The sequence below is a fragment of the Motacilla alba genome, chromosome 28 (genome assembly GCF_015832195.1).
Source record: "Motacilla alba alba isolate MOTALB_02 chromosome 28, Motacilla_alba_V1.0_pri, whole genome shotgun sequence".
Lineage (NCBI taxonomy): Eukaryota > Metazoa > Chordata > Aves > Passeriformes > Motacillidae > Motacilla > Motacilla alba.
In genome coordinates, this window is record NC_052043.1 from 2,276,969 (window position 1) to 2,297,850 (window position 20,882).

The 20,882-nt window shown below is 64.7% G+C and overlaps 1 protein-coding gene across 3 annotated transcripts; it reads left to right on the forward strand.

Moving 5' to 3' along the window:
• Positions 1 to 244: 244 nt before the first annotated feature.
• ARID3A (AT-rich interaction domain 3A) lies at positions 245 to 19,462 on the forward strand. Of its 3 annotated transcripts, XM_038164009.1 has the most exons (9): positions 245 to 378; positions 2,778 to 3,718; positions 4,266 to 4,581; positions 15,720 to 15,792; positions 16,838 to 17,021; positions 17,212 to 17,459; positions 17,766 to 18,062; positions 18,141 to 18,227; positions 18,331 to 19,462. In XM_038164009.1, exons 2-9 carry the CDS (start codon positions 3,297 to 3,299, stop codon positions 18,525 to 18,527), a joined length of 1,824 nt encoding a protein of 607 aa, XP_038019937.1. In that variant the 5' UTR covers positions 245 to 378; positions 2,778 to 3,296; the 3' UTR covers positions 18,528 to 19,462. The 3 variants fall into 3 exon arrangements, with proteins under 3 accessions (XP_038019937.1, XP_038019935.1, XP_038019936.1); XM_038164007.1 differs by having other exon boundaries at positions 17,766 to 18,227; XM_038164008.1 differs by lacking the exon at positions 245 to 378 and adding an exon at positions 409 to 539 and having other exon boundaries at positions 17,766 to 18,227.
• Positions 19,463 to 20,882: the final 1,420 nt, after the last annotated feature.

Here is a 20,882-nt window from a genome sequence, read left to right on the forward strand (position 1 = left end):
CGCCCCCCCGCGGCTCTACCGGGGCCCGCGCCCTGCCGGCCGCCGTTCCCCCGCCCATCCGCGAGGCGGCGCTGCGGCCGCGCCCCCGCCGCGCGCAATATTTGCATGCCGACCAATGGCGGCGGGGGGCGGGGCGTTCTGGGAGCGACGGGCCAATGACAGCGCGGGGCGGGGAGGGGCGGGGCGCTCAGGGCGCGGCGGGCCAATGGCGGCGCGGGGCGGGGCGGCGCGGGGCGGGGCCGGGTCCCGCCGCCCGCCCGCCGCCCGCCCGCCCGCGGGGAGAGCAGCGCCGCGGGCCCCGCGCGCACCGGCCCCGCCGAGCCCGACCCCGGGCGGCCGCGGCTGCTATGCGGCTTCGCGGCGCACGGCCTGCACCGGGTAAGGGGGGCGCGCCGCCGCATCGCTCCCGCGGATGGGATCGGCACCAAGAACGGGACCTCCGCCGAGGCCGTAGCCGGGACCGGGAGTCGGGGGCTGGGCGGGACCGGGACCAGGACCGGGGCCGGGGACCGGAGCCCAGGACCGGCCGCCTCTCCGAGGTGGGCTGGGCCCTCCGCTGCCGGTGCTGGGCGGGAGCGCGGCGCCCCCTACCCCCGCGGCCGGTTGCCGGTCGCCTCCCCCACGCGGGGCCGGGGTTCCTCCCCCTCGGTCGTTCCCGGCCTTGACTCTCCGTTCTCCCCGGGCGCTGCTGTCCGGGCCGGGCAGAGCCCCGTGGCCCCGCCCTATGCCCCCCCCAGGCCCGCGGTCTCCCGGGGTCCGGACGGCGGAGGGGCCAGGCCGGGCCGACCCGGGCTCGTTTCTCCGTGTCGGGGGCGGCCGTTTCCCCCCGTTCGCGGGACCAGGGCCCATTTGGGCCCCGCCGCCTCCGTGCCCGGTCCTTCTGAGGGCCGCTGGTGCCACGTGCCGCCGGGAGCTGGGCCGGGCTCAGTTTTGGGAATGAGACTCTTGTTCGTCTGGGGTCCCCAGCCCCGTCCGTCCCCGGGGACGGCACCCACCGGGCACCGACCCTGTCCTTCTCCTCCTCTTCCTCACTCAGCCTCCACGACACCCCCGGAGCCCTTCCCGGCAGTGCCGGGAGCCCGCCTGGGGGTGTCCGGCCGCGGCCAGCCCAGCCCCGGTGTCGGTGGCACAAAGGGCCTTCCGTCACACCCCCGCTGCCTATTTTTAGCCGCTGTCGCTCCCGAGCACCTGCCCCGGGGACGCGGGTGACGCCGCCTCGAATCCCTCGCGGGACCCCCGTCACCGCCCCACGGCGGGGACGCACCGGGCCCCGTGGCCCCGAGCGGCCGGAGGGACAAAGGGGCACGGCTCAAGGTCACCGTGGCCGCCGGGCCGGGGTGCCAGGGGGCCCCGGCTGTGGCCGCAGCACTCGGGTTTCCCCGTGGAGGAGCGGCAGCGTGGCTCCGGCGCGGCCGCGGCCCGCGGTGCTCGAGGAGGCAGCTCCACGCCCGGTGCTGGCCCCGTGTCACCGGGGAGTCGCGGCCAGGCAGGGCCACGGCGGCGGCCAGGAGCACGTGCCCGGCTCGGTGTCGCTCCGGTTCGCTCGTGGATGGCGCAGGGGACCGCGTTCAGGTGCGGTGCGGGGCAGGAGCGCGGCCGTTGAGCGGCGGCTCCGGGGCGGGGAGCGTCCCTGCCGCGACCTCTCCTCCGCGAGGGCCGGACGGCGCTGATCGGAGCGGAGGAGAGGAAACTGAGGCACGGCCACTTGTGCCGCGCCTCTGCTGGCTCCCGGGGGAGGCGGTGGCCGCTGTGGTTGCCGTGACGGTGGCGACGTGTCCGTCCGTGGCGTGAGCCGAGCCCGGCCGGGCCGGCAGCGGATGCAGCCGCGGGGAGGCGCGGGGGAAGCGGCTCCCGCCCGACCGTCCGCGGCCCCGGCCCGCACCGGCAGCAGGTTCCTCTTTCCAGAATGCGCGGGATCGTGGTGCGGCTGCCGGCCCCTGCTCGCCGCCGGCTGGCCTGGCCCCGCTGCCCCTGGGTCCGGCCCCACGCTCGGTCCCCGTGAGGGTCCTGCCGTGTGCGCCCCCGGGCCGCCGAAACGGGCCTTGCCCGTACAGGGCACGACCGCGGTGCTGCGGTGAGCTCCTTCCCTGCCCTCAGTGCAGGCGAGGTCACGGCTGGGAACCGGCCACGCCGGGGCTGCTCGCCACCCCGGGGCTCGGGAGTGCAGTGCTAGTAGGGGTCCAGACCAGGGTGCTGGGGTGTGGGGGTTCTGCAGGGCCCCGCTGTTGAGTGCTGATCCCCTCGGTGTTTTCCAGTGGGGCAAAGCAGAGGTGAGTTGCTCGCAGCCTCACGTTGCCTTGGAGGGCCCCCAGGGAAGGGGAGCAAGGGGGCTCTGGGGGCGGTTGGCAGAGCCTGTTTGCCAGGGTTTCAGGGCTCTGCCTGTCCATCCCCTGGGATCTGCCCCAGGGTACTTTGGGGCCCCTCTGCTGTGCGGCCCAGACCCCAGTGCTGCCCACGCCCCAGTGCCATCACGATGAGCCCAGAGCTCCCCGTGCCCTATGTCCTTGGTGTGTTGTGCCTCGTCCCCTGTGGGGGACCCGGTGGACGTCTCTCCCCAGGGCCTGTTATCTGCGGGCGTGGGTCCGCCGGTATCCGCTGCCTGCAGGGCCGGGCAGGGCTATCGGGTCCGGCAGGCCCCTTCCCCCTCCAGCAGCAGGCCCGGCCGCCCTATCTCATTAGCTCGAGATTAATGAGGCTCCTGCGCTGTCTTTAACTCCTTCCTGCTCACCAGCTCCTGCCCACAGCTCCACTGACCCTCTGCTCTACTTCTCCCACAGGTTTGCACCGACGCCTGCCGGACACTGACCCAGCTGAGGATTAGGGACACCGACTGTGAGCAGGGGACCCTGAGGCTGCCACCCCCAGAAAGTGCCAGGTCTGTGAGGAAAAGGGTGATGTGCCGTGCTCCAGTTGCTGCCTGTCGAGCCTGAGGAGGAGTTTTGGAGCCTGCCTGGGACACTCCCCACAACAACAGCAGCACCCCAATCCCAACGGGCAACACCAAGCCTGCGACACACCGTAGCCCTTAAGCCAAGGAGACATCAGACCAAGCCTGAGAGGGGTCAAGGGTCGCGTCCTTCTTTCCTGACCCAGTGTCAACTCCTGCCCTGACACCCCGACGGCACTGCCCTCACCCTCCGGCAGCCCCCTTCAGGGCTGCCTCCCCCGGCGCTGCCCAGCTTTGGCCCCCAGCCCCGCTGGAGCGCGGCAGCCTGCCGGGCGCTGCCCCCCGGGCACTGCCCCCCGGGTGCATCGCCCCCCGCCCCCCCGGGGACCCCCCGCCTGCCGGCAGAGCCATGAAGCTGCAGGCGGTGATGGAGAACCTGCAGCGGCAGCAGCGCGCGCGGCTGCAGCAGGCGCTGGAAGCGCGGCAGCAGGAGCAGCAGCAGCAGCAGCCGCCGCGCTGCGCGTCCCCTCCGGCGCAGCCCTCGCAGCCCCCGGGGCAGCCCCCTGCCAGCAGCCGGGGCCGCGGGCAGGACGCAGCCCCGGCGCCCTCGGAGGAGGGAGCGGAGCCCGAGAGCGCGCACATGCAGCGGGCACAGATGGCCGCCCTGGCTGCCATGCGGGCGGCCGCCGCCGGCCTCAGCCACTCGCCCAGCCCGGGGCTGTCGGATGAGAGCCAAGCCTCCGAGGAGGAGGAAGAGGAGGAGCACGGCGAGGAGGAGGAAGATGGCGGCGGGTACCAGCAGGAGATGGGCTCCGAGGAGGAGGAGGACCTGTGAGTGTACTCGGGCGGCTTTCATGGGTTTGGGGAAGGGGCAGAGAAGTGGCACAACGCCGGTGGGTTTGGGCACAGCGTGCTGGGGACGCTGTGGGGATCCTGTGGCTTTGGGCAGGTTGTGGATTAGAGCTCTTGGGATATTTCAGAGCAGGAGGTGCTGAGAGCGGCGGCTTGGCTCTGTGGTGGTAATTCCTCATGCTGGGTTGGCACAACATCTCATCACTGCCCAGCAGCCACGTGGGGCTGGGACAGCGGACCCCAGGCTGGTGCTAAATTATGCAGGACCCTCTGCTGCCTCCAGTGTGCATCCTCTCAGGGCAGGGCCAGGCCAGGAGCCATCTGGCAGAGGAGAGGTCCGTAACGGAGCTGCTCCTGGGATGCTGGGTGGCTGGCTGTGCCCCACAGAGCTGCTCCCACCAATGGGCTGTACCAGGGCTGCACTGTGTGCTGGGTGGGTGGTCCCAACCCCGCAGCTGGGGCGGGCAGGAGAGAGGGGTGGGCCTTGGGAACCAGCGTGGAACCAAACCTCTCCTCCCCGCTCCAGAAAGGGCAAATGGGATGAAGATGACTTTGAAGAGGACTTGGGTGAGGAGGAAGAGGAAGAAGAAGAGGAGGAGGAAGAGGAAGACTACGAGGAAGAAGAAGACACGGGAGAGGAAGGGCTCAGCTCAGCAGAGACGGTGCGGGCGGGTGCGGGATCCCTGCTGCTCCGCAAGCCCCCAGCACCCCAGCACTACCGAGGGGAGCCCCCACGGCTGCCAGGGGGGCAGGAGCGGCTGCCCCCCAGCCTGGGCCACGCTCAGCCCCCGCCACCAGCACCTGACCACGGCGACTGGACCTACGAGGAGCAGTTCAAGCAGGTATGTGCCCACCGAGCCGCGCGTGTCCCTGCCGTGCCATCCCTCTGCCTGCTCCTGTGCACCCGTGTGTCCTCAGAGCGTGGGGAGATGCCTGTGGCAGCACCGCCTCCAGCAGCGTTCTCCTCGGATCCAGCTGCTGTTGTCATTAGGAATGCGTGGGATTTCTCCGGGGTTTTAGTGCTGGGCTCAGTCTCGCCCCGTCCCTGGTTGGATGACTCTGACTGGATCCTGTGTCCGGGTTGTTCTGGCACAGGCAGGCAGTGCAGTTGGGTTTGCCACCCAGATCTGGGAGGATTCTTGCTGAAAATTATGAAAAATCACCCCAGACTTACAAATCTGATGGATCTCTTGGTTTTCCTCTTCCCCGCTCTCCCCAAGCCATTTTCCGTGGGGGCCTGTCTGTCTCCCATCACCGTCACTACAGAGCTGATGCCTGGCAGGACAGCTCTGGCCCCATGGATGCCTGGTGAGGGGCACAGCTGCACCGCTGCCTCTGCCAAAATGCCATGAAAAAGTGAAACCAGGGAGAAAGCACCTGGCTGCCCCCTTCCTTGCCTTCCCCAGGCAACAAGGCCAGCACATTCCCCCTCTCCTGGCGCCAGAGCTGGCTGCAGTCCGCTCTGGCTGATAGAAGAAACCGTGCTGCAGCCGGGGCTCCCCGGGGGCTGCCCGGCACCTTTGATGTGTGTTTAAATACATCGGAGTTTGGGGCTGGGGGAAGGGACAGGACCAGCAGCAGCAGATGGGACCCAGATGGAGCGGCCAGGGCACGGTGGCCTTTCAGGAGGGATGCGACCACTTCTGCCCCTTCACTTTCAGGAGGCTGTCGCATCCCTTCCAAAACGGGGGAAAGGGCTGCTGGGATCTGTTGGCACATGTGGATGTGGGCAGGCTCAGAACAGGGCTGGCCGAGGGAGCACCAGCAAGCAGGGGATGTGGCCATCCTCCTGGTGCTGCCCGGCTGTAGGGATGGAAGGATGCTCCTGTCCAGCTGTAGGGATGGAAGGATGCTCCTGTCCAGCTGTAGGGATGGAGGGAAGCTCCTGCCCTGAGCATCCCTCATGCCACTGCACCCAGGCTACCTGCTCTTCTTGTGGTTTCTCTCTCTTGTGCTTCCTGCTGCCGGGGAGCGAGGGGCCAGGGCCGTGAACTCATAGCTGTGAAAAGGCTTTTCAATACCGCAGCTCTGATCTTCCTGTTCGTCAGCGTGTCAGTGCCGTGGCCCAGGCCGTAGCCTCTGCCAGGTTCCCTATCGCAGCCGCAGCACTTGGGAACGCCGGCCGCATTCCCAGCGCTTCCCCTGCCCTGCAAGCCGTGCCCCCTCTCCCTGAGCACCCCCTCTCCTTCCGTGTCGCTTCCTGGGGTCCCTGGGAAGAGCCTGGCTCGGTGGTGAACGGTGGAAGCAGCCCGGAGGGGGTTGGAAGCCTCCGTGGGCGGAGGAGCGGAGGCGACGCGCTGGGCCCGGAGAGGCTTTCCCCGGCACGTCAGCCCGTGCGACCGCGCTTGGATCGCGGCCCCTGGACCGGGGCCAGGGGGTTGCTGGCGCAGCCGGTGCTGGCCGGGAGCTCCTCCTGGCTGGCCTCCAGCGCGTGCCGCCGGGCTCCATCCCAGCCCAGCTGGCGCGGCCTGGGAGGGAGCAGCAGGAATGTAAACAGCGAGGGCAGCACGGGGCAGGGGATGCCGTACCCCATCCCCGCTCCTCGCTGCGGTGGAGGCGCCTTAGGGGGAACCCCCGCAGCTCCGGGATGCCGGAGCACAGGAGGGTCCCTGTGTGGGTGAGCCAGCAGGGACACGGTGCTGCGCGTGTGCCAGTGTTCTGCCTGCTCCGTGAGGGATGGGCTCTTTTGGGGGTGCTTTTATTTTTGCCAAGGAGCTTCTCAGCACCGGCAGCACCCCTGCTTTCCCACCAGCCTTTAACTTCCCTGGCTGTCCGGCTCTCCCTGCTGGGAGTTCGGATCCAGTTTGGATTCTGCTCTGGTTGTGCTGGTGCTCCTGGCATCCTTGAGAACACCATCATCCGAGCCCCCGTGCCTGTCTCCACACCCAAACCCTGGCAGCCAGGGGCTGCCCCCATCCTCCACTGCCCGGTTTTATTGACCCATCTGGGACAGATTCCTGTGAACTGGTGCTCGGCTGAGCCGTGGGGGGCCGGAGGCAGGAGGATGGGGCCCAGTTCAAGGGAGGAGGAAGGGGAGGGCGTGAGGAAGAGTTATGGAGGTGAGGGAGGTTAGGGAGCCGGCGCGTGGCACCTCCCCGTCCCCAGGGACAGCTACTGCACAGGCAGAGGTCAGCTCAGCCTGACCCGGGCGCTGCCGGCGCGGGCAGCAGAACAAAGGAGCCCGCAGCAACACGGGGAACTCGGGGGCAGCAGTTGCCCAGGGCACCGTGGCTCCTCGGGGTGGGGGGGAAAGGGGGCATTTTCTGGGCGGGAAGAGGCTCCCCATGGGAAATGTCTAAAAATCCAGCAAGCTCCTGCCAGCAAAGGGTTGCTGGGGGTAAAACTGCTCAGAGTTCTGTACCCCAGCACTGTAGGGGCTCTGCTGCTGCTGCCCCCCCAAGATCCCTGCTATGATCTTTCTGTTTCATTATTATTATTACTGCTCCCTGCTAATACCGGGAGTGGGAGGAGTGGGAGCCCCTGGTGGAGTGGCAGCCCCTGGAGCTGGAGTTTCCGGCCTCTGCCTCTTTTGGAGTTTGCTGTGCTGCTGGTGCTCCCTCAGGCACAGGCACCCTGCATGCCAGTACCCCGTCCCACATGGCAGGAGCTCGAGGAATCCATCTCCCTGTGTTCGTCTGGCTGCAGCAGCCACCAGCCTCCCTCTGGGGTTCTCCATTTTGGGTGCTCCCTTTTGGGGTGTTGTGCAGTGGCTGCCTCAGGCGGATGTTTAACACCCCATTTCTGCTTCAGGAAGGATTTAAGAAGTCACCACAGTGCCAGTGGGAGGCTGTGCCAGCCCGGGGGGGTTCAGGGGCTGCTGGTGCTTTACTGGGGCAAGAGGTTCCTTGTGTTGGGGACATCCGAGCCCTGCCAGCGGCGCACAGGCGCGAAAACCTCAGCCCTTATCTCGGGTGGTGCCGCGCACCCCGAGATACAGCGTTTCAAAGTACAGTGGTGGGGGAAAAATAAACCGAAAGCAACTCAGCGACCTCGGCAGGGCTGCGGGGGTGGGTGAAACCGGACCCCCCTCCGCCCAGACCAGCCCTGCACACATGGCTGGTGGAACTGGGATTTTCCAGGAGGGTCTGGAGGAGCGGGGAGCCCGTACCTCCTCTGAATCCCCAGGAGCTGGTTAAGGCGTGGGGGATCCCCTCTGAACCCCTTTCTCCCGTGGATTATTCTCCTTTTCAAAGCCCAAAGCCAGCTGGGGGCGTGGGGCCTGAGCAGGGGCCCCGTGGCCTCTTAACGAGGGCGGGAGGGTCCATTTACTTTCTTTAAAATATTGATTAGAGCTTTATTGCATTAGCCAGCCGAGCGGATGAGCCGCCCCCAGGGAGGGCGAGGGGGCCCCTGCGCCGGGAAGGGGGACCCGAGTGTCATCACACGGCCGGGGGCCACTGCCCCCCACCCAGAGGCAGTTTGGCTCCCAGATAAGGGGGAGTGCCCTGGGGCCCCCGGTTGGGCGCTGCTGTGCCGGGGCGGTGATTGCAGTGCCTGGCCAGGCCAGCAGCAGATAACGCAGGCAAGAAGGGATCTGAGCAGGACAGGACTTTGGGGGCAGTGGGGGAGTCACCGGGGGGCAGTGGACCCCTCCCAGGAAAAGGGCTGCATCCCCTCCCCGCTCACCCCACACTCATTGCCCCTCTCACCCTGCGCCGCTGCCCGGCGTGCCGAGGGGTGCTCCCAGCCGGGGATCCGGCGCAGTAATTGGCTCATGGAGCTCAGGGAGCATTCCCGGGGCTGTAATCCCCCCAGATCCCTGGCCAGAGGTCAGGGACTTCTCGGCGAGAGCGGCTTAGCCGCCGAGTGCCTCCCCCAGCCAGACGCCTGGGCGCTCACAGGTGCTGCTCCCGGCATCTGAGCGCTCCTGAAGCCATTTCTCCAAGCAAGAGCCAGGATGATTAATGAGGTTGAGGGACAGGGGACACATCCTTTCTGCTCGAGGCGCTCAGCCAGTGCCTTCACCCAGCTGGACTGTGCCCCCAACACCCCTTGTCTTGGGAGCTGGGCTGGCTCCCCACAGCCAGGGCATCAGCTGCTTGTGTCCCCCCAAAGCCCCATTTCCCCCATGCCTTGACCCCCACCCCAGAGCCTCATTTCCCCCTGGCCCTCCCAGAGCCCTGTTCCCTCCACGCCCCAGCCCCCCGGGCTGACTCAAGGGCTGCGGAGGTGGCGGCCGCCTCCCCTCTCGGCACAGCTGAACTAACAGGGTTTATTTAAAAGAGAAAAAAAAAAAAAAAGAAAAGAAAAGAGCAGCGCAGGGAGCAGGGCCTTTGTCAGCAGAGCCCCCTGCCCCCACCGCAGCATTGGGCAAGGGCAGCGTTGCTCCATCACCCTATTTCTGGCCCAAACCGCAGAAATGGCAGCTGGTCCCAGGGCCCAGCCGGACGTGCTGCAATCAGGGGCCAGGGCAGGGGGTGTTTGGGGCTGGGGGGCCCTGCTGGGAGCCCCTGGGGCAGCCAGACTGGGGGCTCAGGGTGCAGCTCCTGTCCCAGCTCCTGACCTGCTCCCTGACCCTTCCCATCGGTCACTTAATCTGCCTGTGCCTGGGTTCCCGCTCTGCCTGGAGCTCGGGATAATCCACCCTGCGCTGGGGCTGCTGCAGCCCTGGGCTCACCTCTGAGGAGAGTCCCTGCTCCCCGTGTGTCCCACAGGGATGGTGTGGCCGAGTCACTTCTGTGGCAACAGGCCTTTGGGAAAGAGCTTCCCTTTTCCACAGCAGCTGGCTTGGGGTCTCACCCAAGGTAGAGGTGGCAGTGGGAACACCCAGGCAGGTACCAGCCCTAAACCCCTTCAGCAAAGGGCTTTGCCTCCTGCCTCTGTTTCCCCACCTGCCCACATCCACTGTGGAGCCTCCAGCTTGGGCACTGGTGACTGATTTTGGAGATTCAGACGCCTGGGACATGCTGTCCCACACTGCCACCTGCTCGGGTGCCACAGTGCGATGGGGTCTGTCGCTGTGGTGCCATCACAGTGCCCACCACCACCCCCTCCTCTCAGTGTGAGGAAACCATGAGGTTTCAGCGGTGCTCGAGCAGCTCAGCGGTGATGGTTCCCGGGGCTGACAGCCCACAGCTGGCTCCTGTCAACCCCATCTGTGGCTGCTGGACCCCTTCCAGCTCCTCCAGCGGCTCCGTGATGGGGTTCCCAGGCGTTCCGTGCACCCTGGCCCTGCCCACGGGACCCCAGGGACCCCCACCGTGGTGCTGACGGAGGGCAGAGGTGCAGGACCTCGCATTTCAGGAACAGATTTGCAATTAGCCAAATCCCAGCGGGCGGTGGAAGCCCCGGTGACTCATCTGCCGGGGCTTACCGCGATCCCCTTCTAAGACGATCATTTACATATGGTGGAATTTAAACCCCCGTCTTGGCTTCCAGGCCTCGCCGCTGCCGCCACCTCACCCGGGTCAGGTCCTGAATGAGGGTCTTGGCCCCCCGACCCTCAGGGGCTTCACCCTGGGAGGCTTGGGAGTCACACAGTGGGGACAGCCCAAGCTGGGGGCTCACCGGGTGCCCCAAGAGTTTGAGTTGGCTGCTCTGGCCGCATTTCCCCAGCTCAGCGCTGGGGAAATGTCCTCCCTCGCTCTGCCTGGTGGCGGGAGCTAGCCTGGTGTCCTTCCTCAGACGAGCTTTCTCAACAGCGCCTGACTCCGCTGGATTAATATTTGTACAAGGTCCGGTGCGATAGCAAGCATGTGTCAAGGGCATGCACCAGCACGCACACAGCAAGGGCCAGCAGAGCTGCCGGGCTGGCTCCCATCCAGCCAGCCAGGGGAACAGCCCCAGCACCCCAGTTTTCCGTGACCCCTCACCAGCCCGTGCCACACGTCCGCACGCAGACGCGGAACCAGTTTTGATTCCAGCCGGAGCCTGGCTCGCTGCCGCCCAGCAGCGAACTGCCGCTGGAAACGCCGCGGCAGCAGGAATCGCTTCCTCCTCTGCGGGAAGGGAGCGAGCAGCGGCGGCACAGCCCTCCCGGGAGCCGGTGTCAGCCGGGAACCGATCCCGGGAGCTGCCGGCCGGCCGGGCACGGCGGCACGGCCGCGCTGGGGAGGGCGGCCGACAGCGCACGGACAATGGGGGGTCAGCGAGGTTAAACGGTGACTAATTCGCCCATTCAGCGTCCCCTCCGCCGCTCGGGGACACCCGCCGTGCCGTGACACCCGCCGTGTCGCGACGCCACCCGCGTACCCCCAGGGTCACCCGCATGACTCCCTCCCCCAGCCTGCGTGGGGACGAGGTGGGCACCGGGGTCCGGGTGGTCTCGGGGACCCCCAGACTGCCGTGCCGATGGATCGGGACTCGGTTTGTCACCGATGGCTCCCGTGCCCACCGTGCCCCCCGGCCCGAGGAGGTGGCACCGGTGCAAAGAGGCACCTGCGGTCGGGCCGTGTCCCCTGCAGAGGGGACAATGCTGGGAACCGGTGTGAACAATGGTGCCGACGGGAAGCTCCCGGGCCCCCTCCCCAGCTGCCCCCGCGGAAGCGGCCCCCCAGCCCGGCCGTGCTCCGGCGGCAGGAATCCAGCCGGGCCGGTCAGTGGAGTCACCGCCGGCCCTGGCCTTGTGGGCGAGGCTGCAGCCAGCACATCCCCCACGAGCAAAGTACTGGGACATTTTTGGGGAGGGGGCACACGCCTCCCTGCCCCCAGCAGCCCCTTCCCACGGGGGGTTGTGCCCTGGGGGGGCTCGCAGGGGATTAGGGATGGGGACAGCCAGGGGTGACCCGTACCTAAGCCGAGCGCTTTATCTGCGTAGGAATCTGCTCCGGGGCTGGACGCTCCCTTTGCCCTTCACCGGGAGGGATTGGCCCCGGCAAACCCTGCACCCCACGCCGGGGGGGCTGTGCCTGGAGAGGGGCTGCTGCCTCGGGCACCCCCAGCCCTGAGTCAGCCATCGCCTTACGGGAAATCACATCCCCAGCGCCTCCGAAACGCCGCGGCCCGGGGCTCTCGTCAATCCTTGGCTCTGGTTTTTACAAATGACTTTCTTATTCTGAATAAGTGCCCTCTCCGACCCCACTGCGGGTCCCGGCGTGCCAGAGGCTGGGGGCTGTGTATGGGCTGGGAGTGGGACGGGAAACGCGCCATAAATGTGTTTATTCTTCCTTAAAGAACTCGTTAGTGTGCGCGGGCTCTTCCCCAGCCCAGCGTGGCCCCTCGCTGTCCGCGGGACAAAGGGATGCATCCCCGGGGGCTGCCAGAGGAAGGAAGGAAAGAAAAGGAGAGAAGTAGCCCCTCAAGCCTGTCACCGCTGGTCGGACCTGCCGAGACAGGGCGAGATCTCCTCACCGCTGCCTGCGTTGTGTTTTTTCCTTAAATACAGGAATTTGGGGGAGTTTAGCCCCTGGAAGGTGGAGGCTGCCACCAGCCCCCATCCCTGCTGCAGTGGCCCTTGGGTCTGTCCCCAGTCCCGGCTCACGTCACGGTGTGCACGTCTCAAACCGGTTTTGGAGAGAAGGAGGAAAACCGAGAGTGTTGCCACTTCCTGGCAATGGAAAAGAAACTTGAAAATTAATCCCCGAGGCCTGAAAACCCGGAACCGAGCCGAAGGGGGGAAGGGGAGGTGTTTTTAACTCGGACTCGGGATGCAGGGACACGGACTCCTCCATGACGCCTCATGGGGCAGACAAGGGACAAGGGACTCCTGCCGAAGGGGGGATTTCCTGGCACCAGCATGACCCCCGGCATTCTCGGAGCCTTGTGAAACGGCCCTTCCCCTCCTGCGTGTAATTGCCCCCCTTGCCCCAGCTCGGGGGGGCTGGGGAGGGTTCGGACCCCCGGCACGCACCGAGCCCGTGGCGAGGGCTCTCCCACATTCCTGGCATTGCCAAGGGGCCGCCTCCCGCCTGCCCTTTGAAAGCCAGCGGGTTGGGATTTTCCTGTAATCTGGTTTGAAACATTAATCCGGTCATCCACACCAAACGCCGGGCCGGCATCCTGCCGGGGCGCTGGGCCGGGGTCAGGGCCACCCGCCCACCGCCTGCCTAATTCCTCCTCCACTTAATTATGGAGCTGCTGGCAACGGCCATCTGGCTCCGTGTCCTCAGCCGGCCGGGGGCCTGGGCCGAGGGGGCTGCGCTGCGGCCAGGTGGGCTGGACACTGTGGCCAGAGCCACCCCGTGCCGCTGGCATCAAGCATTCGCCCTGGAGTGGGTCAGCACTGGGAGCACTGGGTGCTGGGAGTCGCATCCCCCAGCCCAGGGGACTCTCAGGGAGGCGGGAGGCATCTCCTGCTGTCCCCAGCCAGGCTGGGCTGGCTGTGCCACAGTGTCCCCTGCCACCACACCCTGCCGTGGGGACCCCACGGTAAGAGGATATTCCTGGGGCAGCTGCGATATGGATTAAGTCGTTTCCAGCTCCCTAATTACGAAACATAAATGTATTGACTCAGCGGCACCGGGCGGCCTCGCCTGCGGCTCCTGCACGCCGGTACCTTTGCACCGAGCGCTGAGACGCTGCGTGTCCCTGCGAGGAGCTGGCCTTGAGCTGAGCAGAAACCAGGGCTGGGAGCAGGAAGCAGGGCACCGGCACGGGGCAGGGATCAGCACCAAGCAGGCGCAAGACTCAGCACCTGCTGATTTCAGTGCAGCAGTGCCGGCAGCCGCCAGCCCGTGCCAAGCTCAGCTGCACAGTAGGTTTCGAACGCTGCCAAAACCAGAACGTTTCTGTTCCCCAATTTGCATTCTGAGCCCCGCTGTCCCAGCTGTCCTGCACTGCCGTTGGGGCTCTCGGGGCGCCGGCTGCTTTGCCGTTGGCTGCGGATGGCGTCAATGCAAGGAAATCCTGCGAGGGGCAGCTGGGAGTCACTCGTCTCTGTCCCCTTCCGTGTCCTGCCTGTGCTCGGGGTCGAGGGGGAGCAGGGGTGGTAAGGGAAGGACAGGGGCAGCTTGGCAAATGCACTCTGTCACACACCACAGTGCATACCAGGCACGCATGTCCCGGCCATGGCTGGGCATGTGCTCGCCCCATGGTGCTGCCAGATGAGCACCTTGAGCAGGTGCCCGTCACTGGCAGTTGGTTCTGCTGGCAGTGGCAGAGCTAAACCAGGGTTTGGGGGGTCCCAAGGGGAGTCTGTTTCTCTCTTTGGCACTGCAGTGGTCAGCGAGCAGCTGCCAAGTGCAGCGAAGCTGTCGAAGTCTCGCCGGTAACCGTCAGCAGCAGCTTGTGCAACATCCTTTGCCCGGCAGCCGTGGCGGGTGTGCCGGCAGGGCTGTGAGGACACCGGGCAAGAACGGGGATCCCTCTGCCCACCATCCCTGGGGACCCCTGTGGCTTCATCGCAGTTGGCCAGGGGTGAGAGCGGCTGCAGCCAGCTGAGCTTGGCATGGGACCACCGGGGCTGGTGGAAGGCCGGCGCTCGGGGCAGCCGCCCGCAGCAGCCGCTAATCCCCCTGTCCTGGCCGGCCACGCTCTCCTCAGCTGACGGGTAATTTTCTTTCATCCTCTTAAACGCGTCCATTCCCCTCGGGACTGAGTCCAGGAGGGGGGTGGATCATGACCCCGAGGGTCTTGGCAGTGGATGAACCAGCGTGTGCAGTGCTTCCCCAGGATGGCTCCGCACCCTGCAGGATCGGGCACCGGGAAAGCCCTTTCTCTGTGTGTGGCTTTTGGAGCTGCTCGAGGAAACGGGGGAGGCTGGATTGGCACCAGCCCAACATCCTTCAGCTGGCACAAGTAGCCCGGTGCAGCTCAACCCCAAAAATCATGGCACTGCTGCTGTGCCGTGTCTCACTGCCCCAACAGCGCTCCCACACCAGATCCCTTGCTGGGGTAGGAGAGGGGCTTTGAGGGTCTCAGCCGGTGGTGCTGGTGGCTCCTGCCCTTGCCCTGGGGCTGTGCGAGGGGCTGGTCGAGCCTGCCGAGTTTCCCAGGGGAACTGGGGGGGGTTTATGGCCCCGCTTATCACGCGGCCCCATTGATCCCTTTGATCGGGCCGGCGGGCGAGTCCAGCCCTGCAGGCTCCGGATCCTCCCGCAGGGCTGCAGGACGAGGGGGCTCCAGCCAGGACGATGCCCACCCGTCCACCTGCCCACTGTGGTCCTGGTGCCACAGGGCGTAGCCTGGAGGGAGTGGGCACATGGGTGACCCAGTGACCGGCAGGGGTGGCCCCACAGTGCGTGCCTGGCGTATTTTGGGGGGGGTATTTATTTACAGGCCCCTCCCGGCCCCGCTGGCAGTTGTTCAGAGCTGTCATTGAGAAAAGCGGAGCTGTGGCCACCACCCTGTTGGTGTCTGGGCAACACCTGCCCCCACAGCCCTTGCTCCAACACCCTTCCCGGGTCGGGGGGGGGGGATTATCCAGCAGCCTCCAGGCAGAAGCAGCGCTGGGCTCCGGGAGAGGCCGCGTGGCGTGGCGTGGTGTGTGCCTGCGGCGTGCCGGGCGCTCCGACCGGCCGGTCCCGCGCCATAAATCAGGCAGGAATGTGCCGGGCTGGCGGGGTGGGGGGTCCCGGCTGAAGATGCCCCAAGCAGAGCTGGTGATTGAGGTGCAGCGTGTCAGAGCCTGGCGGAGCTCTGCCTTCCCCAGCGCAGGACATGTCCCTGCAGGGCGGTGGCACACAGGCTCGTGTCAAGGCACACTTGCTTCTGGCCATGGCTCTCTGTGGCACCCCAAGCGTGGAGGGACCACACTGAAGAGTTGCTGTGCTGAGCAGGCAGTGGATGCTAAAAATAACCGGGGTCAGCGTTCCCGGGAGGAGCCGGGGCCCAGCACGGTGTCGGCAGCCTGGGAGCCACTCCAGCCGTGATCCCAGCACCGGCATCCCGGAGCTGAGCTCCGAGCAGGGCAGGCAGGGAATGGCACAGTGGGACACAAGGTCAGCCCAAGCTGTAGGAACCCCCCTGGACCTCTGCAGAGACCCCCCCCCAGCCATTTGGTGTCCTTTGAGCCACACGGCTGCTTCAGTGGGAGCCAGGGGTCTCAGGTAGGAGGACACACGGGTTAAAGGGGGTTTCTGAGCACCTCTCTCTTCTTACGCAGCTGTACGAGCTGGATGGTGACCCCAGGAGGAAGGAGTTCCTGGATGACCTCTTCAGCTTCATGCAGAAGCGAGGTGAGTACCCAGCTGCACACCCACCCTGTGCCCACCCTGCTCCACCGCACCCACCTTGCACCCCCCACATCCCCCCCAAGGCCAGGGGCTCATTTCCTTGCCCCTCATTAGTGCCCTGAGGTCACGGCTCCGGCTGAGCTGCTGGTTAATCTTTAACCCCTCAGCACAGCAGGGTCAAACCTGCTGGGCTGGATCCAGAGCCTGCGGCCCCCCCTTGTCCCCTCCCTTCACCCCTCGCACCCAGACCCGCAGCCCCTCCCCACACAGCACCCCTGGCCGTGTGCCCCCCTGCCCATTGCCCGGGTTATTGCAGCCCCTGGCTGTGCCCTCTCTCTGCCCGGGGAGAGGCCACGGCTGGGGGGCCGGGGGTGGGAAGGGCTGAAATCCAAGCGTGCTCCTGCTCGAGGGTCTGGTTCCTGCGTGGAAAACAGCGCTGGAAGTGCTGACACAGGGCTGGCTCCGGCCCATTGTCAGACGGCACTGGGAAAGCACGTGTGCCTGCGCAGGGGGGCTGGGGCTGCTGGCTGGGTCCCCCAGGGTTCCCCTGGCTCTGTCCTGTCCCCTGGGGTCTCCCTGGCTGTGTCCCCTGCGTTCCCCCACCGTCATGGCCCACCTGCATCCATTGGGGTTCCCCAGAGCCCCCTCACCGCAGGGCTGGGAGGGTGGGGACCCCGATGAGGGGAGCAGGTGCTGCCAGCCCCCTCCTCAAGCTGGAGGGACGAGCCCCCCGGCTCATAGGAGACCCTCACAGCCGGATCGTGCCACCCCCGTTATAAATAACTCGCGTTGCCGGGTGCCGGCTCAGCCCGAGGAACCGGCTCAGCCACCGCGGGGCTGTGGCTGGAAACTGCGAGTTTCTGTTTCCTTTGTTCGGGGCTGATCTCAGCGGGAGGGCCCGGGGGGAAGAAGGGGACAGTGGAAGGGGAGGGAGGAGCATGAGCCCCCCAGCCCCTCCACTGCCCCGCAGGGGTCTCAGCAGCTGCGCCCCCACTTCGGGTAAGAAAGCAGCACCCCAGAGCCGCTCTCTCCTCCCGCCGCTCCCCAGGGACCCCCGTGAACCGGATCCCCATCATGGCCAAGCAGGTGCTGGACCTGTACATGCTGTACACGCTGGTGACCGAGAAGGGGGGTCTGGTGGAGGTCATCAACAAGAAGCTGTGGCGGGAGATCACCAAGGGGCTGAGCCTGCCCACCTCCATCACCAGCGCGGCCTTCACCCTGCGCACCCAGTGAGCGGGGGCTCGGAGGGGAGGGGAGCGGGGCGACTCCTTGGGGGTCCCTCTGCCCTGTGCAGGGGACGGAGGCTCAGCGCAGCCTGGGAGCAGTGGGGAGGAGGGAGCAACGGGGTGGAGCACGGGAAGGGGGGCCCAAGCCGCTGCGTCACCCTCACCATCCCTCCCGCGTCCCGTCTGGCCGCAGGTACATGAAGTACCTGTACCCCTACGAGTGTGAGAAGCGCGGGCTGAGCAACCCCAACGAGCTGCAGGCGGCCATCGACAGCAACCGGCGGGAGGGCCGGCGGCAGGGCTTCGGGGGCTCCCTCTTTGCCTACTCGCCTGGAGGCACCCACGGCCTCCTGTCCTCGCCCAAGCTGCCAGTGCCGGCGCTGGGGCTGGCGTCTGCCACCAACGGCGGGGCCATCACGCCGGGCCAGAAGATCAAGAAAGGTAACGGTTGTTCTGGGGTCTGCCCGCTCCAGGGTTTGGCTGCCACGGTGTCTGGTTGCAAGCTGAGCTCCCTCCTAAGCCCTGGAGATGTAACAATAACGGGTAGAGCCGGGGGTAGCGGGCAGGGGGGTGATGCTCCTCTCCCCTCCTTGGGCTCCAGGGCTCAGCCCGGGGACCCCGATTCCAATCACCCATCTCTGACCTTTGGAGGGACAGCAGGGCACCAAACTATTGTGCCAGGGCCGGGGACACCCTGGGGTGGCGTCACCCCTGTGCCCCCGTCACTGACACCCGCTCCCCCGGCAGAGGAGGACTCTCCCATCCCCATCTCCATGCCCAGCCGGCTCCCGGTGTCACTGGCCGGGCACCCCGTGGTGGCGGCGCAGGCGGCCGCGGTGCAGGTGGCGGCAGCCGCCCAGGCCGCGGCGCTGGAGCAGCTGCGGGAGAAGCTGGAGTCGGGAGAGCCCCCGGAGAAGAAGCTGGCGCTGGTGACGGACGAGCAGCAGCGGCTGATGCAGCGGGCGCTGCAGCAGAACCTCCTGGCCATGACGGCCCAGCTGCCCATGAGCATCCGCATCAACAGCCAGGGCACCCGCTCGCCAGGTCAGTGCCGGCCCCGGCCTCCCGCCCCGGCCGAGCTCCCGGCCCCGGCGGGCTCCGTAACGCGGCTCTCCCCGGCAGAGAACCGCCAGGACGCCGCCGCCGCCAGCAGCAACGGCACCAACAGCATCAGCATGTCCGTGGAGATCAACGGCATCGTCTACACAGGTGAGGGGCTCCCCCCGGCACCGCCGCCGCGGCTGGGGGCTGCCCTGGGCCGCCCCCCGCCCCGTCTCGCAGCGCCCGCGGCTCAGCTTTGCTCTCTCCCCAGGTGTGCTGTTCGCCCAGACGCCCGGCCCTTCCTCCTCCTCTTCCTCCTCCTCCTCCTCTGCCTACAGCAAAGGCAACGGCGGCGGCAGCCGGAGCAGCGGCGGCAGCGGGGTGGGGAGCGGCGGTGGGAGCGTGCCCCCCGCCCCGGCCGGCCTGGCCGTGCCCCCCAGCTCTACCTCCAACAGCGCTTCGCCTTAACGCCCCCGAGCCTCGGGCCCCTCCTGGGGACACGGGGTCGCACCGGGGCTCTCCGGGGTCTTCTGGGGTCTCGCCGGGGTCTCGACCGAGGTCTTGCCAGGGGGAGTCTCAACAGGATTTCACCGGGGTCTCGCCAGGGTTTCATTGAGATCTCACTGGGATCTCGCCAGGGTTTCATTGAGATCTTGCCTGGGTCTCACCGGGGTCTCGCCAGGGTTTCATCGAGATCTCACCGGGGTCTCACCGGGATCTCGCCAGGGTTTCATTGAGATCTCGCCAGGGTTTCATTGAGATCTCACTGGGATCTCGCCAGGGTTTCATTGAGATCCCACCGGGGTCTCGCCAGGGTCTCATTGAGATCTCGCCAGGGTTTCATTGAGATCCCACCGGGGTCTCGCCAGGGTTTCATCGAGATCTCACCGGGGTCTCACTGGGGTCTCGCCAAGGGTCTCACCCGAGGTCTTGCCAGGGTTTCTCCGGGGTCTTCTCAGGCTCTCGATGGACTCTGCCCTTGTTCTCGTGTTGTTGGATTTTCCTTTTCCAGGCAGAAAAGCTTTAGCCCGGGGGGTTTTGCCGGAGCCGCCGGCTGCGCCGCTCTGGGACCGTTTACCTCACTCACATCACACTTTGCACTGTACATTTATTATTATTATTATTATAATTATTGTTATTTTTTAACTCGTGTTACCTCCAGACAGACGCACGGACGCCTGCCGACGCGAGCTCTAGCGAAACCCCCCGGATTTCTAAAGGAAAAAAACAAAAATCCTAAAAAAATAATTGGAAATAGGGAGATATTTTATTCATTTCCATCCTTTTCCCTCCTTTGTTTTGGGAACTCCACTCTCTGCAGGATTTTAAGAGGTTGTTTTCGATTGTTTTGTTGTAAATAGCTTCTATTTTATTCTCAAAAAAATGAAAAAAAAAAAAAGAATCAATCTTTTAACATGCAAATGATATATATTAGTCTTCATCAGGGAAAATGGGAGCTTGGAAAAAAGTTGGAATCTCCTTTCTCCTCTCCTTATCGGTGGTTGGGTCCAGCTCTGCTCCTTCCCCCACCGGCAAATCCTCATTTTTATTCCTCCCTCCTGCATAAAACTACTGTTTAAAGCCACTTTGGGCTTATTTCCTCCAAAACCAAGCAGGATCCAGAGGATGGGGATGCTCGGAGCTGCGGGACGCTCCGGAGCTCCCGGACAACCCGAAGGACCCGAGCATTTATTTTTTAAACCTCACAATCTCCTTTTTTTTTGTTGTTGTTTTTTTTTATTTCTCCCCTCCCACCCCCCCCCCCCAAAAAAAAAAAAAAGAAAAAAGAAAAATATTCAGCCACATCTGCGTGAGACACAATCCAAGCCGATACCGAAACCCCCTCACCCCCCTCGGTATCTCCGTTCTCAGGTTCCCACCTGGAGCACAGGGTTTTTCCCCCTTCCCCAGGTGCCCCCAGAGGGGGGGAGGGGGTCCAGGCTGGTGGGACCACCCCCCCCAAACCTTTATTTTTAATTTCACTCGGGGAAGTGGCGATCTCAGGGGATTTGGGTTTGGTTTTTTTTATCCCAGCTGATTTTTTTGTGTTGTTTTCAGCCAGGTTTTGGGGTTTTTTTTTCCCGTGCTGGAATCCCCTTGGTGGCTCCATGGACCCTTTTTTTTGGGGGGGCCTGGGAGGGTCCGTCCAGCTCCTGCTGCTGTTGGGGTCCAGCCCAGCTCCCCGCAAGGAGAAATTCCAAGGGGGAATTTTCATACCCAGGGCAGGCTTAGATTTTTTGTGATTTTTTTGCATTGTACAGTCACTATTTTGGGTTGTTTTGGGTTTTTTTTTTTAATTATTTTCCCTCCCCCTCCTTTCCCTGCCCTTCCTTTTATTTTTGTTTTCGAGAGCGGGTGACTTTCCACTTTATTTTTCTTTTTTGCATATCGATTTAAAAATAATAAAAAAGAGCCTAAATCAGTTTTTTTTTTTTTTTTTGGGGGGGTTTGGAAAGAAAATTAAACTAAAGGAGCTGCCCCAGCTGCAGCCGCCCCCCTTCCCCCCCAGCGTTGCATATCTTAACTCAGGTAAAAAAGGAAAATGAGAAAAGAGAAAAAAAAAAAAACCACAAAAGACAAAAAAAAAAAAAAGAAAAAAAAAGGAATAAAAAAATAAACCACATTCTACCTCTGAGCGCGGCGGCCTCGGGCGCACCCGGGGCCCCGGTGAAAGATTTCAGTTTTGCAAAACATTCAGGTATTGAGACTTTTTGATTATTATTAAAAAAAAAATAATAAAATTTTAAAAAATTAAAAAAAAAAAGAGAAAATAAACTTAAAAAAAAAAACACTGAAAGTTTACATTTTATAATAACATTATTA